The 20,248-nt window shown below is 42.5% G+C and overlaps 1 protein-coding gene across 8 annotated transcripts in view; it reads left to right on the forward strand.

The window, feature by feature from the left end:
* Positions 1-20,248, forward strand: part of SCAPER (S-phase cyclin A associated protein in the ER) — a 190,130-nt gene that overhangs the window by 56,376 nt on the left and 113,506 nt on the right. For all 8 annotated transcript variants that reach the window (XM_035112173.3, XM_088660809.1, XM_088660808.1 and 5 more), the window contains 5 exons: positions 4,465-4,620; positions 4,882-5,024; positions 10,456-10,537; positions 11,306-11,458; positions 12,371-12,478. In XM_035112173.3, coding sequence (XP_034968064.2) covers positions 4,465-4,620; positions 4,882-5,024; positions 10,456-10,537; positions 11,306-11,458; positions 12,371-12,478 — 642 coding nt within the window. The remainder of the gene's footprint in view (positions 1-4,464; positions 4,621-4,881; positions 5,025-10,455; positions 10,538-11,305; positions 11,459-12,370; positions 12,479-20,248) is intronic.

A 20,248-nucleotide genomic window follows, 5' to 3' on the forward strand; every position in this document is an offset into this window, starting at 1 on the left:
TTTGCTTAATGATCTGCTCTAGAATCTTTCCTGGTATTGATGTCAGGCTGACTGGGCGGTAATTGTTTGGGTCCTCCCTTTCCCGCTTTTTGAGGGCTGATGTTCATCCATTGGTCTTCCTTCTTGTGGGCTGATGTTCATCCATTGGTCTGTTGCTTACTTGACCATTTGTTTTATTGCGTATTTTTGTTGTTAATCATCTTGAGCATTTCCATAGAAAGTTCAAGGACAATTAAATACCAAAGGTTCCTGTAAGGGGGAGGGCTTATAGGGAACAGCCCCCACCCCCATCAGGTCGACTTCCTCTCAGAGCAGCAAGTCTAGTAGCGGATCAGATTACAGGAATCAGGAAGTAGAGAGGGAGGGGAGAGGCTCTGACAGCACGAGAGAGCCTCAACACTGAGTAGAGAAGGAAGCAGCTGGGGAGGAAATGACAGGAGAGCAGTCAGAAGGACGGCCCTTCCCCTCCCCCGACGCCTGAATTGAGGCGCATGGCACCCCAGGGCGAGAGGGAGGCGCTTGGGGTTCCCAAGCTGTTATGTTGGGCGCGAAACAGAAAGACGCCATTGCGAGGTTCTGACTTGGACTAAGCAGACATGTTTTCCAGACTCTTTGCACTGTAAATAAGATGCACAATAAAAACACCTTAAAGACAAGCAGGTGTGGAGTGTCGTTACTCAAGAGTAGCTGCAAGAACCTCTGACAGTTCCCTTCCTCTGATGGAAGGAGTAGTTCTGTTGGAGCAGCAGAATGTTTGGATACAGCCCAACAGTTACTTCGTTTGCTTGGCTGGTAACTGCAAATTGAAGCTGTATCATGGCAGATGGACAATTATGAAGCATTGTAATTGTCTAAACCTGGCATCCCCAAACTTCGGCCCTCCAGATGTTTTGGACTACAATTCCCATCTTCCCCGACCACTGGTCCTGTTAGCTAGGGATCATGGGAGTTGTAGGCCAAAACATCTGGAGGGCCGCAGTTTGGGGATGCCTGGTCTAAACCAATGTTTTCCAAAGTGGGCGATATCGCCCCCTGGGGGGTGCTGGAATGATTCAAGGGGGCAGTAGTAGCCTTGGGTGCAATGCGGGGGCATGGAACAAAATTCAGGAGGCAATGGAGGCATAAAGATAGAAGAGAAGAAAAGAAAATTTTGAAAAACTGACATGTTTCATCTGTGAAGATACTTACTGCCAGGTTGGGTGCCGTTGTGAGATGGTGATGACACCTCCCCTGGATCTAGCGGTCGTGCTGGAGGCAAAGGTGAACCCTTTTCAGCCTCATCCATGCCCAAGAAGTGGATTGCAGCTTGACTGCCTATTTGGTCAATGGTAGGCGGGCTGCAATGCCAGCTCCATCCCGGGGCGGATCAGACTGTTTGCTTAAAGAAGGTAGATGTTCAGGGGGGTGCAAAGTAAAAAAATATTTCCTGAAAAGGGGGTGGTAGGCCAAAAAAGTTTGGGAACCTCTGGTATAAACTCATTCCTTGGTAACTGTGGTGTTGGCAGTGGCAATGCTTTATGCATATGATTTTGCTATGTTGTCCATCAAGGCCAACAGCCTGTTCAAGAGTACAAGTAATGAATACCATATGTCACCCTTCCCCAACCTGCTATCTTTTAGATGTTTTGGCCTGCACTTTCCATCAGCCCCAGCCAGCACAGAGTCCAGAATATCTTGTGAGGAACAGGTTGGAGTAGGCTGCTTTATGTAATCTTTGGAGAGAGCCCTTGTGGTTGAAGCTCCAAGGAAAAGCACCATTGGCGTAACAGCTGTTTCCATCTCTTAGTTGAGAATGGATTTCTAACTGGATTTACCTTCATCCTTGTTTCATTAAGCCCGTGTGACTTCTGTAATCAAATTAACTAAATAATGTAATGTAATTCTCAACTAAACAGATGTGTGAAAAGTGTTGCATATGTTAAGCTGTGCAATATCTGTTGTCCCTTTGCTCTTGAAGATCAAGATTAATTGGGTCAGAATTACTAGTTGAGAGGAAGTAGAGGAAGAAAGCTAGGACTTCTGCTGCCACCTCTTTTGTCTCTTAAATTCCCATTGATGGCTGCTCACTGAGCTGCAAAATCCATTCTGTAAATGTGTTCCTCTCAGTAAACAAAGCAGAAAACCTGTCTTTTTTTTGGTCATTTAGTATCCCTGTAGACAAAGGTCTTTCATGTGCATGCATGCATATGCACACACGCAGTAAAAGAGATGCAATGGTGCTGTAATAATGTTTGCACTGCAATAATTTTACCTTTTAATGAAATACTTCCGTTCCCATTACATAAAAGGCTTCCTTCTCTACCTTCTATATAAAATGGTTTGCTTGGTTCCTTTTGAATGATTATAATGATCAGCAGTGTCAGTGCTAGACAGCACTGGACATTTGCTGAGATCCTACTCCTGACTTTGGTGCGGCTCTCTCCAACTTGCTTTCTCTGAGCACACAAACAGTGACAAGGGTGAAGTGATGAAGCAATAGCCTCAAATAGCTTCCTACACTCTTTGAGTTGTATCCACTGTCACTCATAAGAACACAAGAAGAGCCTCCTGGATCAGGACCATGGCCCATCTAGTCCAGCCTCCTGTTCTCACAGCAGACAACCAGGTGTCTGGGAAACCAGGAAGCAGGATCCGAGCACAAGAGCCCTCTACCCCCCCTGTGGTTTCTAGCAACTTGTATTCAGATACATTGCTGCTTCCTATTCAGAGAAGGCCTGTTGAAATTAAAGGACATGGCTTATTTAGGTCCATTAATTTTGATGGGTCTACTCTGGGCAGAATTTAGGTGGATTTCTTTCTGTGTAGTAATCCAGGTTGGGTTTAGGAATTTCTAATTTGCAATGGTGACAGTGGCAAGGAGGAGGGAGCCCTACTGGGGGCATCTCGCCCAATTAAAATTAGCTTGCCTTAGGTGGACGACCACCCCACCCATGTTGCCACAACAGAGCACAGGTGTTGCGCTGCTTAACAACCAAGCACAGCTTACCAGCAGTAGCATTTAAACTTCATACAAAAGGAGCACAACTCATATGTCAGGACACACTATATGGGGCTATATCTCTCTGGCATCAGGGTGAGCACAAGGAGGAACTTTGCTTATTGGAAACTTTTCAGGAAAGGGCACATAGCAAAAAAAAGGACAGCACACCATAGACTTACAACACACATAGGAACTTCTGTTACAGCTTAAATCCACTCCAACACTGACTCAGATAACTTGGCATTAGGGAAATGATGGCTTTCCTTATATTTGTAGAGCTGATCAGAACACCTTGTAAGCAATTTAATTAATCTTTTGCTGTTGCTTGCCAAATTAGAGTCACATAACCCCATTATTCTCTTTGACTGTTCCAAGAGTTGGAGGCTTTCCCAGCTCATGCACCAGGCCTGCTCCCAAAGTTTAAAATATCTGAAATGGCTGCCGACCATCAGTTGAGGCTTCTGAAATTCTGAGTTAGAAAAATTAGTCAGCAACATGGAAAGTGTTTATTTGAAAACATCAAACTTTTGCTACTAATGTTAAAGTCAGATTTGGAAACGGTGACCTTTTTTGCAGCACGTATTTTCTTGGTTGGTTTTGATATGGCCCTTGCAAAGTCATACCAGAAAGTGAACTGGTGGTATGAACTGGTTCAGTTGGGTTGGATGCAGATCATCAAATTACTGGTGGAATTTCTCAGGTGCTGATATCCTCAACATCAGGGCTGTCTAACCTTTTTGGCCAGTAGGCACATTTGGAATTTTGAGAAAGTGCAGTGGGCGTCAGTCAGAAAATGGCTGCTGTGGGGGCCTGTCATAAAACAAGATGACTGCCAGACCCAAGAGACAAGAGTAGTTCTTTTGGGCAGGCGGATGATTAGTAATGATCCTAGGCAGCTAAGGAGCAGAGTACTCTGTAGGGGAAGGGCCATAGCTGTCTGATAGAGCACATGCTTTGCCTGCAGAAGGTCCCAAGTCCAATCTCGGTCATCTCCAGGCAAGGTTAGGAAAGACCCCTGTATGAAACCATTGGATTTCACTGCCAGTCAGTTAGCAGGTTTATGGAGCACCACGTCAGTTTCCTGTGCCTCAGTGAGGCTATTATCCCCAGTAGCAGTTATTCCTTTGTCCTCTGTAATATTGTCTCCATCTCCCTCAGGATTTAGTTTAAAGCTGTCCTGATCAGTTTCGCGAGACTCTTAGCAAACACATTTTTGCCAACTGCTATGAGGTGCAACACATCTCTTGCCATAAGTCCTTCCTCAAGGAAGCCGAGGCCATCTAAGAAGCCAACCTGCAGAGCCAGTGGTTTCCTTCCTGTACTTTCCTCTCTCATCCTGGGCCACAACCTTCAAGGAGTGATTTGGTTTCAGGTTTCTGGTTGCTGTTAATTGTCCAGAGTCTTTATGTTGTTTTATATACTGCTCTTACCCAATTTTTAAAGACTACTTCATCACTCATCTTCAAAATTTGCTTTAATTGCAGGTAAATGAGATAGCATTTATAAACACATTAGAAGCCCAGAATAAGCGGCATGATGTTTTGTCTAAGCTAAAAGAGTATGAGCAAAGGCTGAACGAGTTGCAGGAAGAGCGTCAGCGAAGGCAGGAGGAGAAACAAGCGCGTGATGAAGCTGTGCAGGTACTGCTGGACTTTACAAATGCAACCAGTAATAACAGAGTCAGTATAAAATTGCTTTTAGCAGTTTCATTTGTTTTACTGGTGTGATACTTTCAAGCAGTAAAAATAGGGCCATAACTTCTGCTTCTGCTTCTGCCCCTTTGGGCTGAACTATCTGTCCCTGCGCTCATCCAGAAGTTTTTTGAAAATGGGCCTATTAAAAGCTGCTTGCTTCTTGTGCTCATGTTTTGAGATTTTTAACCTGAGATGCTTGCTCTCCAGGAACGTAAAAGGGCTTTGGAAGCAGAACGCCAAGCCCGGGTTGAAGAGTTGCTAACAAAAAGAAAAGAGCAGGAAGCTCGGATTGAACATCAGCGGCAGGAGAAGGAGAGAGCCCGGGGAGATGCAGCTCGTGAAAGGGCCAGGTAGCAACCTTGATTCTCTTAAACTTTGCTATCCTCAGCACTTTTTATGGGGCTTGGTAAGAGACATATTCTCTTGGGTTTTTGTTAAGGTGGTCAACCTTTTTTTCTGTCAAGAGGTTGCATCTCCTCAGGGCCATTTCAGGGCACCATACTGTCAGTGGTGAGGTGCAAAGCCAGCAGTGGAATGGGCCAGATCCAAGAGTGGCCATGGCCACCCCTTTCTCCCTCCATCTAAGCAAAACATCATTTGTGGAGCAGCCATGTTTCTGACATTATGCGGATCCTGTCTCTCACAGAGGTTGACCTGAAGTTCTTTACCATCAATATCAGATTGCCCAAATGAATGATATGCTTCAGCTTTGACAAGGCTGATCTGATTAACATTCTGATCTAGAATCGAGTTTCACTTGCAACATTACTACTATAAAGTCAAGACATGCTCTACTATAGAATCTGAATGTGGCCCATTTCCTAGAGGAGAAGTAGAACATAATGTACCAGAAGGTATTTTAAAGGTTCTAGTTGACATAGAAACTGAAATTTTCTTTCACATTCTCTTCCTGAACTATCCAATGTAACATTAAGTTTTGATTTGAAACTGCCCTGTGAGTAATCCGGCTAGAGAGGGGGAAGTCAGAAAGTGGTTGTGTTATGTTTATGTGTCACACACACAAATAATGGCCATTATTTTGCTAGCTTGTAAACATGCTTTACCTATCAGGAGAAGATTATGGAGCCCATTTATCTAAGAAATAGTGGCAGCCATTTTGTATTGTAGTTCATGTGTCTGTTCTTCATTAATGAAATTCTGTCTATGTAATATTCATTCCTGATCAAAATATTAGACTTGCAACCCAAGGTTGCAGTGCTTGATGCTTGGGGAAGGTCTCAGTGGTGGAGCATCCATCCCCCTTCTTCCTCTCTTAGGCAGTTGGGGGAGGGGCAGGTTTCTCTTGCCAACGGTCTTAACCAGTTGCTTGCAGAAGGCATTTGAAATTAGGTAGTAGACAATATGATATTAAGCAGAGGATCTTCCAAGGGTCGAGGGTCACCCACCCCTGCTTTAGGGGGCTTTTGTGAATGCTGAATTTACTTTGATTCTTCCTAATTAAAAAAGCCAACTTTTTTGCCTTTTCATTCCTCCCCATTCAATTTTATTTTGAAATAAAATTAAAAATACAGGCAACAAAAAAAATGAAAATGAAAACAAGATCACTAAACTGTACAACAAGATCACTGTACAACAAGATCACTAAAAGAATAATGGAACACAATGTTGGAAACCTTTGTATATCATGCTTTTGGGACAATATAAAAAACCCTAAGGAGAAGCTCATGCATCATAGCATATTTTATGTGACATATGCATTGTGATAAATATATAAGCCATCTGTACTTGATTGGAATTTGCTCAGATGTTCGAAGGGATTTCACATAGGAAATAGATAGAATTTTGGTGCCATATTATCTTTCTTTAAAATAGGATTGTTTGCTTGTTGCACTTGCTGAGTAAGTTTGTACATTATTTTTAGATTGTAAGCCTGAGGGCAAAAACTGTTTTACTACCCATTTTTTAAAGCTGCTCTGAGATCCTTTTTGGCCAGAGAGCAAGATAAAATGTTTTTACATTAATAATCATAGTTCTTCCCATTTTTACCAGCCCACTTCTGTTTAGACTAACATTTTAATGTTAATATCATCAGTGGACAACATGCCTTTTTTGATGTCCTTTGTGGATTATTATTTACTTTTCTAGAATCATAAATTCATAGAATTGTAAAGTTGGAAGGGACCCCAAGGGTCATTTAGTCCAATCCCCTTCAGTGCAGGAATCTCAGCTAAAGCAGCCATGACAGATGGCCATCCAGCCTCTACTTAGAAGCCTCCAAAGAAGGAGAGTCCACCCCCTGAGGGAGTCTATTCTATGATAGAACAGCTCTTACTGTCAGAAAGTTCTTCCTGGTGTTTAGTCAAGACAGAAGTACTGTTTGTGGGGGACAGGAGGCAGGCAGGTGTGGAGGACTCCCTGGTCCTGAATGGGGTAACTGTGCCCCTGAAGGACCAGGTGTGCAGCCTGGGAGTCATTTTGGACTCATAGCTGTCCATGGAGGCGCAGGTCAATTCTGTGTTCAGGGCAGCTGTTTATCAGCTCCATCTGGTACGCAGGCGGAGACCCTACCTGCCTGCAGACCGTCTCACCAGAGTGGTGCATGCTCTAGTTATCTCCCGCTTGGACTACTGCAATGCGCTCTATGTGGGGCTACCTTTGAAGGTGACCTGGAAACTACAACTAATCCAGAATGCGGCAGCTAGACTGGTGCCTGGGAGTGGCCGCCAAGACCACATAACACTGGTCTTGAAAGATCTACATTGGCTCCCAGTATGTTTCCGAGCACAGTTCAAAGTGTTGGTGCTGACCTTTAAAGCCCTAAATGGCCTCGGTCCAGTATACCTGAAGGAGCGTCTCCACCCCCATCGTTCTGCCCGGACACTGAGGTCCAGTACCGAGGGCCTTCTGGTGGTTCCCTCGTTGCGAGAAGCCAAGTTGCAGGGAACCAGGCAGAGGGCCTTCTCGGTGGTGGTGGAACGCCCTCCCATCAGATGTCAAAGAGAAAAACAGCTACCAGATTTTTAAAAGACATCTGAAGGCAGCCCTGTTTAGGGATGCTTTTAATGTTTAATCAATTATTTTATTTTATTTTATTTTTCCGTTGGAAGCCGCCCATGGGTGGATGGGTGGGGTATGAATATTATTATTGTTGTTGTTGTTGTTGTTGTTGTTGTTGTTGTTGTCAAAATCACCTTTCTTTTAACTTGAAGCCCTTGGTCCAAGTCCTGCCCTCCAGAGCAGGAGAAAACAAGCTTGCTCCCTCCTCCATGTGGCAGCCCTTGAGATACTTGAAGATAGCTATAATATCTCCTCTTATCCAGGCTAAACATATCCGACTCTCTCAATCATTCATCATAAGGCTTAGTATTCAGACCTTTGATTATCTTGGTCACCCCCATTGTCACACAGGATGCTTTCAGAAACATAAAATGAAAGTGCAGTGTAGAATTTGAAAATAAAAGGTAAAGCTTTTAATAAATGGAGATGAAAGGACTCCCATGAAATGAAAGTTACCTGGAAACTCCCCTCCCCTTCTGCTGTTGCTTCTGTTGTCTTGATATGTAGATTGTAAGCCCCTCAGGGCAGGGAATTGCTCTCTTCTTCTTCATAAGGTACTGGGTCCATAGATGGTGCTATTTCAATTAACAGTGATGATGATCATTATCCAAAGTGGCCAGACCCTTTGTGACATCACAAAGTAGGATACAATGCTGGTGTCACAGACAAGCTATGTCAGCTTGACTCTTTATGATGAAGTCATGAGTTGATTCTTTAAGATTCGTCATCTTCATGGGGTCTGTGCAGTCTGCTGCAGAGTAACAGACGTGGCTGTATATTTGTACAGTAGGCTAAATTACCACCACACACAAACCTTATTGTAAGAGGCAAACAATTTTCTTTATAAAGCTGTGCAACTTTTCTAATTAAAAGGGCTCCCCAGTTGCTGTCTGCCCTGTGAGGGAGGGGGAATACCTGGATGCACTTTATTGATAACATGACATGGGGAGACAGGGGTACACATTTGTTCCAGTCAAAATTGACACCTCTCTGTCTTGATCTGTTGGGATGGGGGTGGAGAAATTCCCGCAAATATCTCCTAGGCACTTGGTGGCAGAAATGCAATGAACATATGTGGTTTTCATTCACTAAAGGAATAAAGTGACAAGTCTCTAGAAGGAAAAGAGAAGAAGAAATGGTGACAGGCATATGCTGGGTTTATCTAGCCAGTTGCAGACAATGTGAAATGGTTTGTGCAGTAGTCCAATATTCTGAGTCATCGCTTCTCACCATACACCATACCAAGCCTGTGGGGACAGCCCTAAGTAAATCAATTAGACAAGGAATGGTGATAAGCACAGCCCAGATTTGTGGGCAATCAGAAGCCACACAGGGCTTCAAACGGGACACAATGCATTCATTTGCTGCGATAAGAACAGATCATTTGGGAAACCTGCCCCTTGCAAAATTTGCACATCTGCTCTTGCAAGAAAATGTCCTAAACAATCTTCCTCTCTGTTCAGTGGGGCAGAAATATCAGGGAAGAGTTCACACACCCTTAGTGGAAATTAAGGCCCTGTTGTGGAAGGAGTCTTGTCTGTCAACCTGCCAGCTTGGATTCCCCCTGCCTACATCATACATTGAATTGATTATCAGGAAGGTTTCTAAACATTTTAGAAGTTGAGGAATACTAGTCCCGTCAATTCAATTCATGCAACAACACTAATAAATGTTTGTGACATCAGTATAGGTGCTCTATAGCTGTGGTTGGCACCCATCTGTCTCAGGAAATTCTGGAGGTGTGTCCCTTTGAGGTTGAAGTCAAACCATTGGAGAGTTACAGCACCTGCTGTAGCTGTAGAGATCGATATGGGAGAGACATGTTTTGTTGCAGCTGGGGCAGATGAAGGTGTCCGGTTGTGCTGCTGCAGATGCACCATGGCATTTTTTCTCTCTGTGCTCCTCCCAGTTTCCATTCCTCCTCTGGTCACTATTGTGGATACACAACCTGACTGTCTCAAGGCGCTGCAGCCATCTCCAAGGGATTTCCACACGGTGGGGGTTAATGTTGCCAGCCTTGTTTTCTCTAAAGTTGTTGTTTATATATTACTTTTTATTGAAACCAGAAGTTTTCGTATTTGTTTTTCATCAGCTTCAGATGTCCACTAGGTTTTGTCTTTGAATTCTCAAACAATGAAAGGAACAGTCTTTCTCAGCTATTGGATCCCTTTCTGAGCTCTTGAGAGTTGACCTGGTAATCTGCTGCCAGGAATATTCATTGTCACAGCTGGTGTTCTTTACAGTTGTCAGGAACTCTGCATAGAAAGGGTCAGCAGGTTGGGCATCCTTTCAAACCTCAAGGGAGGCATTTCTTTTGGTCTTCGGGTCCTTTAGGCCCCAAACAAATTCTGAAGCATAAGGGTGGAAGGTGAGGATGTTGATCTGTGTCAGCCTTTGCCTAATGCCATCTGCTGCCCTGTTGCTGATGCTCTTGAGTGCTGCTTTCTGTTTGCCTAACTATTTAGAAGTGTGTCAATAAAGGCTGCAGCCAGCTTTTAACCCAGTTGTGTGTTTTGCCCCACTTTCATCCCCACCTGCTCCTGCATTGGACACAGTTCATTTTATTCCATTTGGAAATGGTTGGCATTCTTTCTTATTTATTTATCTATCTATCTATCTATTTATTTATTTCATAACCTTTATACACTGCTTGATTGTAAATCACTTTGAGATCTACATCTACATCTATATATATTACAAGGTATGGAGTGAATTCTTTGTATCTTTTAAAATGTTTCTATCTGCACCCTCTAATTTGCATAGAGATCGAGAAGAGAGGCTAGCTGCTCTGACAGCAGCTCAACAGGAAGCTATGGAAGAACTGCAGAAAAAGATCCAGCTGAAGGTAGAGCCTGAAAATTAGTTGCTATTTGTGGAGTTCCTGTCTTTATCTCTGGCATTTTTTGTTTAACAAAGTGATATCAGGACCAGTTGTGTGGCAGAAGAAAGCTGCCTACAGAACATCCCAAACATGTTAGCTAGCTCCCTCTCTGGTTTTCTGGTTTTGGTCAAACTTCTCTGGCTTCTCCTTGTGAAAAGTTAGTTCTTCCTTTACTGTCAAATCTTGAAGGTCTTTGGTCTACAGGTCAGCGAGTCATGAGAACCTGCTTCCCAGTGTTGGCACACTAGGCTTTTGGGTACAGCAACCACGTGTGGAAGTCATAGGCGTTGCTGGAAGATAGTCAAGCACCAATTTGTCTGCCTTAAAAGCTAGTATTGTTGTAAGCATCATATTGATTCTGTATTTAAGTCACATTAAGCAACAGTGATTTAGTATGGAGACGAAAGATGGAGATGGGAAGCAGATCACAGCAGAGCCCTAGAAGGTGGGACTAACAGGAAACATTCAAAAGGATTGCAAAGTGGGGAGAGACAGGCAGGATGGAATAAATAAGGCCAAAACTAACCTAAAATAAAGCTAAACTCTACCGTTAATTATTGGAAGGTGTGTGGCATTGAGAAAAATTCCCCCAAACTTTTTGTGTTTAGGATTTTCTAAATTAACTTGCTATTACCAGTAGTACCATTGATTTACGCTGATTTGATGTCAAGCCCTTTAGCTGTGGTTTTGACCATTTTGGCGTCACTGTTTACTACTTCTGATTTTGCTCAGCATGATGAGAGCATTCGGAGGCACATGGAGCAAATAGAACAGAGGAAAGAAAAAGCAGCAGAGCTGAGCAGCGGAAGACATGCAAATACGGACTACGCCCCTAAGCTCACACCGTATGAGCGGAAGAAGCAGTGCTCCCTCTGCAATGTCTTGGTGAGGTTATAATTCTCTTGAGTATGTACAGACTGTGCCTTCCTTTTTCAACAAACCTTTTGAGTGGAGATATTTATCCCAGTCTGTGTATATATTGGATTTGAAATTGTTTTTACGTATGAAAGTGCTTTTAATTGGGTTGTATCCAATACAGTCCTACTCTGAATACTGTATACCCACTGAAATTAATGAGCAGGTTGACTAAGTTAGAGCCATGAGTTTCAGTCCACCTACTCTGGAGTATAACTTAGTTGAATTGACCCCACTATTTTTTTATTGCTATATGAATTTGGTTTTATTGCAGATGTTTTTATTGGGAAATCACTTTGAGATATTTTGGAGGGGAGAAATTCATAACTGGAATTAAATAAATAAATTACCATGCAACAGCTTAAACTGTTGTAGAAGAGCAGCTTAGTTATGAAGTGTTTTGTGAGACAGGAAGGTCCCCTGCTTCGATTTCACCTCAGTTGGTCCTTAGGCAAGCCTCTGTATTCTCCACTCCTCTCACACACACACAGACAGGTCATCTGCAAGATGGCAATAATAATACAGTGATACTAACTTACGTTACAGAATTGTTCTAAGGTTGTTTTGTTTTTTGTTTTTTGTGTGTAATATTTCCGCTAGCAATGCAACTCGGTTTTTTTTATAAAAACAACAACAACTCATTAATAACATTATTTATGATTGAGTAATCAATTTTGCCTATGGGTAAGACAGTACTTCTGAAGCAAGGAGTATTTTTCATTTTTAGATATTATATGTGTTTATAATGGAAGGCATGTTGGACAGCTCCCTCTTGTGTGAGAGAAAAGGAGGACACATACACTGCTGCCTAATTTACGGTAATGCAAGACTCCTCTTTGCACTGTACTTTTACTCAGGTTCTTTTTTTAAATCCCCTTTCAGATTTCCTCAGAGGTCTATCTCTTTAGCCATATTAAAGGGAAAAAGCATCAACAAGCAGTGAGAGAAAACAGCAGCATCCAAGGGCGGGAGCTTTCAGACGAAGAAGTGGTAGGTCTTCGTCCTTTTTCTTTTCACCTCTTTAAGGTCATCTTAAATGTTCATATTTTCTCAAGAAATCTTACTAATCTCCCCCAAATTAATAGGTGGTAAAACAATTTTCGGTCAGAAATACATGATAGATAGATCGATAGATAAGGGTGGTTTGAGAGTCTATGGGAATGGGGACTATTTCTACCTATAATTTACACATCCAAGGATTATATTTGTGTATCACTTTTACTTCTGAAATGAAGCACAAAGCAGCTGACCCAAATTTAGAAGAGGTTTTACCCTTGCCAAATTTACTGTCCTTTCATCAGCATTACTACAGGGCAGATTTGAAGGCAAACCATATTCAGAACGAACATGCCTATATTGAGATGTATATTGTATTGAAATGTTGTTGTTGTTTTGAATGCTGTTGCATTTGTTCTCTGTTGCTTTTTATTATTCCTCTTATGAAACTGTTCCTGCAGTTGTTGATTTTGGCATGTTTTGTTATCATGATTTTGAGCATTGGTTGCATACAAATAAAATGATGATGACTTGGGGTAAGATTTCAAAGCACAGGGGTAAATAATGTGTTTGAGGGTATGCTTTGTTGTCAGTGCTTCCCATTTTATTTTTAATCAATGAAGGTAGGAACACACTATTCCTACTTAAAGTTATTGCTTGTCATCTCCAGTGTCTTCATATTAAATGACCTTTCTTCTTTGGCATATAAGATTTTTATTTATACCACCTCTGACCTAATGAAATTTCACCTTTCACCTTGTGCACTTGACACTTCAGGTAACATACAGTTGATCTTTGACACATTTTTGTTTTAAGCCCTGTACACATAATAGCTGCCTGCTGAGAAGCAAAAGGCACTTTGTTGGACAGACAGCTCAATGGGGAGCTTCCATAGGGTTCCCTGAGCTACCAAAGGAGCCAGCAGATTATGTGGTATTTATCTTGATCGAGAGAAAATCTACTGACAAAGAGCTGGCCGATTTTTAAAGTTGTTTCATTGGCAATCATACAGCAATGCCATTTGAGGATTGTCACGATCTGTTCTGTAGATTTTCATCCAGGGCAGGGGGATAGGATTGCTGATTTTGTTCTTTAGATTAGTTTTGGATCACTTGTTTTCCTGGCTGGATGAAAGCCAGCCCATACAAAAGAGACATAAAAATGGTGACAGTTAAGAATCCTTCTCCTAAACTCCGTTATCTTATTATTGTAGCTTGTGCTCCTTGGAACTTCATTTTCTTCTTTTAATGTACTCTCCTGTAGTATGTTTGAGTTTTATGGGACACAGCAAGCTGCCACATGCTAGGCAAGACTATTTGTCCATCTGGCCCTATATTGTCCGCCATGACTGGCAGCAGCTCTCCAGGGCCACAGGCAAGGCTATTTCCCATCACCTGGTCCCTTTAACCTTCCTTTCTCACCATGTTTCAACTGATGCAATATGGTATCTCTTTACCTTTTCTGTGCTTTGAGCCACATTTCATCCTACATGTGCATTGCAGAGGGTTGGACTAGATGACGCTTGGGATCCCTTCCAACTCTACAATTCTATGATTTCATGTTCCTTAAGGGAGTCAAAAATACATTGGATCTGCAATGGAGGGCATCCTGGCCTAGGACCCAGCAGAGGGCAGTGGTAACGTGTGTTACTCTGGATTGCCCATAAACAATCAATATTATGTTTAATCTTCTTAAACCATCTTAATAGTGTAAAAATCTGCAAGCATCCAGCACAATGATTACACATAAAAAGTGGAAGCATGAGCCTCATTCATAGTACAAAATTCTACTTTATGTCATGCAGAAGTTCTGTTTGATTGTAAATCAGCGTTTGAACAAATGAGAATGTGCTTTCTTTAAAAAATGAACTACTAATGGAGAGGTTGATTAAAGTAATTGATTTAAATAGAGGCTTGGTGATACAATTTGTCTTGATTTTAAATCAATTCTGAACACATGAACTCTGATCTCAGCTGGAATTACACTAGGAGTAAAAGGCCCAGTCAGCTGGTGCTGGTTGTTATTTCCTCCTCTTGTGGCTTTACCAGCTATAATGAAAGTGGGAATTTTTTGTTACAGTGTCCCAAGGAGAACTCTTCTGTAATGATTTCACTAGATAGAAGATGATATATAAAGCTTCAGATGACCAGCTTTTGGGTACCTGAATATGTTGCAACTGTCACTGTTTTCTAGGATGTTCTGGCCTGGCTCCAGGCTTTGGAAGGGAGGACGCATACCATGGCCCTCCTCCCTGCCATTATCACCAGCTGTTGCTCCTGCTCCTTTTCTTCTCCTCATCGCTACCACCTGCTTGCTTGCCAGGCAGAGCACCAAGGGTCTGCTGCTTCTCCTTACTGCCACTGTCTGGGCTAGAGTGAGAGGCAGGTCAGCAAGCAGGCTGCAGCGGTGAAGAGGAGGAACAGGTCGGAGGGGGTCTCCTCTCAGGGGGCACCCTGCTGGCTGGCATGTGGGCCCTTGGCAGGGGCTTGTCGCTGCCAACCCTGCCTGTTGAAAATGCCATATTAAGCCATTGGTGTCAGTGGCTAGTGTTGCCATTCAGTTGCAGGAACTAGACAGGGAGGAAGGGGTTTGTTTCCTTCATGGGCCTAAATCACGCGTTGGATGAGGTGCAAGGTCAGCCAAGCCAGTTGATATGGTTACGGCACTGTGCTTGCAATATAAGTGAATAAGGCATGCCAGTTCATTAGTCAGTCAGTCTGTGGTACGTCTTGAATTGCTGGAGCAACAGGAATATTTTGTACTTCAGCTATATCTGTATCTGCAGTCTGTAAGTGTCTGGAACTGTGTTGCTGAAGGTGTTAGTTTCTGCAACAGTAAACTATTTGGACCTTAAGCTGCCTCTGTGTGTTGACTGGAACTGGGGGCAACTTTCTCTGTGTGGCTATTTCACATTACATCCCCTGTGCATTATTCAGGGTTCAGCTCCTTACACAGTTTATGGAGACTGGGAGCTGGATGCAACTTTTCTCTAATGCTCATACTTGTCAGTGTGCATGCCTGAACACGAAGGTCCCATGCTGCTTTACACACTACAGCTGCTAATGTACAGTTTGAACTGTTAATTGTGGGTCAGTTTTATGTTTCTCTGTAATAGAGTTATTGCATCACCCTTCCTGGCTGTTGCATTCAATCCTCTGGAGGCATAAATTTCAGTCTTGTATAGTAGCAAAGAGGATGGGGCTTATGAAGGGATCCTTGTTGAATGCTATTACAGTTGTACCTCCGCTTACGTATCCCTCCTGTTAAGTATACTTCGGGATACATAAGTGGCAAACCTGGAAGCATATTTCCGGGTTTTTGCCATGCGCTCTACCACTGCATGCGCAGAAACAGTCTCTCCGGTTGCGACCTCCGGAACAGATCCCATCTGCAACCGGAGGTACCACTGTATCTTTATCTGAGACATTTTGGAGGGTATGGTACCGGAGTACAAAATGTGAAGTTTACCTCTTTTAGGGGTTGAACGCTTTGGAACTTGAATGTTTCGACTTTTGAATGCTGACAACCCAGAAGTGAATACTTCCGTTTTCGAACACGCCTCGGAAGTCGAACAGCTTCCGAGGTTCATTTCTCCTTTTTTCTCAATGGAATTTGTTGGCCGCTCATTGCACCTCGGTTGTCGAACGTTTTGGAAGTCTAATGGTCTTCCAGAATAGATTATGTTCAACAACCGAGGTTCCACTGTATAAAAGCAGCTTATATTATGTTTTTTTTTAAAAAAATAAAATTGAAAGATTTTCTTGTTTTACAAAAGTACATGCTTTGTCTCTTTTGTTCTTTTTTAATTTTTTCATTAAAAAGTCTGCTCTCTCACTATCACTACATCTTATTTCTACCTTTTATTTTTTAGATTCAACATTTTAAATTTTAAATTTAAATTAAATTAAATTAATTTTAAATTAAATTAAATTAATTTAAACCTTCCTATATTTTCATCCCCCTCTCCCGCTTTTTTAATCACCTGTTACTACACTCTTCTTTTCCATTTCTTTGTCTCCCTCTAAATACACAAACAAATTAAAAGATCATATATCTATAGACATATACTCCCCCAACCATTTTCAATAGCACTCTCTCTTTTCTTGTATTTTATCTCATGCTCCGCCATTCTCTCCAACTCCACCCATCCACCCCAACCACATGCACCCCTCATTCCAATGACTATACACAAAAAAATAAGCACACAAACAAAAATAGAGCTCACCCGCCCCCCCCATCTCCGTCCCCCTCCTCACCACATGACTACAACAAACAAAATGTGCAGGTTAAAAAAAGGAAAACAGAAAAAGGCAAACTCATACTAAGTAAAACAACACCCCACCCCATTAAAACAATCAGCAAACAGGCTAAAATCCGACAAATATCTAACATAATGGTGGTGCCAGAGTGTGCCAACACTCACATCCCTACCTTAATACCCCAACAAACCAAAAATGTTTTTCTTCCCCTACCTGCTGCTATTGAAATTTGAAAATTTTAATTAATATATTACTTACATGGAAAAATGACTCCTATGCTGTTTACAAGTATAAAATCAACCATAACATCCATACATAATCACAGTAAAACAATTCCATTGAAGCATTAAAAAGACCCATAATTGAAATATACAACAAAACATGCCAGGTTAAAAAGTTAACAGTTAAAACTATTAAAAATAATAAATGCTACACGAGCCCTGTGCATGTCTTAAAGGGTAAGCCTTTGGGTGAGGGACTATTACAGTTTACTTTTGTGCCCAGTAGTCTATTAGGTGTTTGATAAATGTTAAGTAATACTTTAGGAAATAGAACCTGACATTTTGCAGTATATTTCCTGATGTCTAGAAGAGGGCATCAAGAAGTATTTCTGCAAATATTTATAAACTAAACAAAACATGGATGATTCTCTTTGTCAAGTGACAAAGAAGAATGTTATGAAATATACCGTATACAGTGGTACCTTTACTTACGAATGTTTCTACTTTCGAATGGAGCTCCATCCGCCATCTTGGATGTGGTTTAGATGTGATTTTTTTCTACTTACGAATTTTTAGATAGGGTTGCTTCTACTTACGATTTTTTTCTCCCAATGCATTCCTATGGGATTCGACTTACAAATGTGCATTCGGAACGCATTAAATTCGTAAGTAGAGGTACCACTGTATTCCGGCATATAAGATGACTGGGCATATAAGACAACCCCCAACTTTTTCAGTTAAAATATAGAGTTTGGGATATACTCGCCGTATAAGAAATACGACCCGGCATATAAGACGACCCCTGACTTTTGAGAAGATTTTCCTGGGTTAAAAAGTAGTCTTATACGCAGTGGTTAAAATCAACCTAGATTTAATGACTTTCCTTTAGATGTGGGCTAAGACCATTATATATGGTATTTGTAGGGCAAAATCTAGAAAGGATAGCTTTCCCATTGAATGATTCTTTTAAGCACATTTGACTTTGATGGGAAATTTAAGCAGAAGTTTAACTTAAAAGTGTTTCACTTTGCTCGACTTGTGCCCATGTGGGATTGATAAAGGCTTGACGGCTTCCTGATTTCAATGGGAGGTTGGGGCATTCATCTTTTTTTACTAGCAGAAGACCCATGTATTGCAGAACCAGACAAGCTGTATGTCAACAGCTATGATAATATGAACAGGTAGAGCAGTATCTCACTTAAACATTCAGTTTTATCTCCTTTTACTTCCACAAATTACATACATAAGTGTGGTTGGTGATAAAATAAACAATTAAACAAAGATGCCCAGGATTGCAAGAACAGCAAGGCCAGGTCTTTGTCTCCATGGGGCCTGTGGGACTTCTCAAACCAAACTGTGCCCTCCCTGCTCCCAGTTCTGCATGGCAAACTAATTTTGAAACCAGTGGGACTTTCAAAAGTGTGGTGGTATGGCCTGTTGATTTCCTCTACAAAAAGAAAAAAACTACAATATTAATTCTGTTTGGGTCTCGGCTCCTATCTTATCTGGAAGATAGTCTGTGCGCGAGACTTCCTTGCAAGCTATATTTCTCCTTAAGTAAAAGCTTGAGGAAGATTTGCACCGTTTATTGAATATCATTCCACTGTAGGACCTCCAATTACTTTGCATACGTGGACACCATTTTTTTCTGTGTTGAAATTTGCTAAATTTCCAATAAGTGAAGTGTTCACAAGGTAGATTTCCATGAATTTAGCTGGACGTGATAGCCAGTAAAGCATAGCACTGCATGGCAGCTCCAAGATTCACAATCTGCCGTTGATATTTGATACTTTTTGAGCTTCTGGTTGGGTGTCCTTTTCTCTCTCCCCCCCTCCCCACTTTAGATATTAGATCTGCCCCTGCTGATAATCCCCCACTTTGATCTGCTCCTTAAAGAAGTGACACTTGGATGTGATGCAACGTGTTATTATTCTGCTTCTGATTTAGAAAGATGAAGTTTAAGATCAATCTTGACCTGCTGTAGCTGAAAGCCGAGGACTCTGGGAAACCCCTTTTTGTTCAGGCGCCCGTTAAGTTGAATGAATGTTTGTGTTGTATTCTTATCGTTCGGATAGAGATGTCTGTTGGGTCTCAGATTAGATCAGGAAAGACAGTTGAGGAGTTAGAGGAGGTCATACCTCATTCATAATTTCCACCTAACAGGCATAGTGTTTATCGGTTATTGCTGAGCATACCATGGGGGGGGGGAGGCAGGGGGGCAAGTAATGTCACCTTAGATTTAGTGGTGACCCACATGTGAAGGTATATGTTTCAGAGAAGGGGATTAACATTTCCTTCCTTTTGCTTTCAGAAGAAACTAAAATAAATAGGTGGTAATGCCAGGGAGCTTAATTACAGGTTGACAGTTGTAATGGCATGTGGTGGCTACTCACGAGTAATGACGGCAGGCTTCCAACTGTCTTTTAACAGTTTATTAAGTGCAAACTATGTACAGTGTGGAGCTACCAAAAACACGTCCATGTTAGTCACTCACAGAATCCAGGAGTGCCCCTTTCCTGCTCCTCCCCCAGCATAGGACGTTCGAGACCCCCAAGCGCCTCCTCCCCTCTTTGTGCTTGACCCCGCGACACGGCTGGGGGAGAAGAAGTAACGCCTCCCTTTCAGAGCTCTCCTGGCTGAGGTGGTGCTGGGGCTCCTGTCCAGCATCCCTGACCCCTCTCTCCTCCAAGCTGACCATTTCCTCTCCCTCATTGGACGACTCGCTACTTCCTCGGCTGGAAGAGGTGTTGCTGGAGAGGAGGGGCTTCGGATCCCTGTAACTCAGCCTGATCCCCTCCTCCTCCCATGGACCCTGTGGGAGTTCCCTGACAACAACCCAAGGGGCTGGTGTACATTTTTGTTTCTAGCTGTCCGTAGGACACCAGGGGCATCAAACCAGCAAAGTCCAGCCACTATTTACTCTCTGCACCACCGTTGGCTGGGGGCAGGAACAGGGGGCTTCTGGCTTGGAGTGCCATCACTGCAGATGGCCAGGGGTGGTATTGCAGGTAACAGTGCAGCAGGGACCAGGTGACAGGAGGGTTCAGTTGAGTTCCACCCATTCCCAGAAAGCTGCTGACTCCAGTCAGGTGCTGAACCAGACCAATTTTTGACTTGGGGCACACAATGGGCTTGCTTGACCACCTGCTTGCCTGCAGTTCTGGTCTTGTTCCTCCCCCTCTTTGAGTGCCTTTGTGTGTCTAGAATAAGTCCTTGGCCTGTGATGATGCCTCTTCCTTGCACAGAGGGAGAAAGGTGTGACTGGAAACCTCTGAATTTGCATG

Source organism: Zootoca vivipara, chromosome Z1, assembly GCF_965207765.1.
Source record: "Zootoca vivipara chromosome Z1, rZooViv2.hap1.1, whole genome shotgun sequence".
Classification (NCBI taxonomy): domain Eukaryota; kingdom Metazoa; phylum Chordata; class Lepidosauria; order Squamata; family Lacertidae; genus Zootoca; species Zootoca vivipara.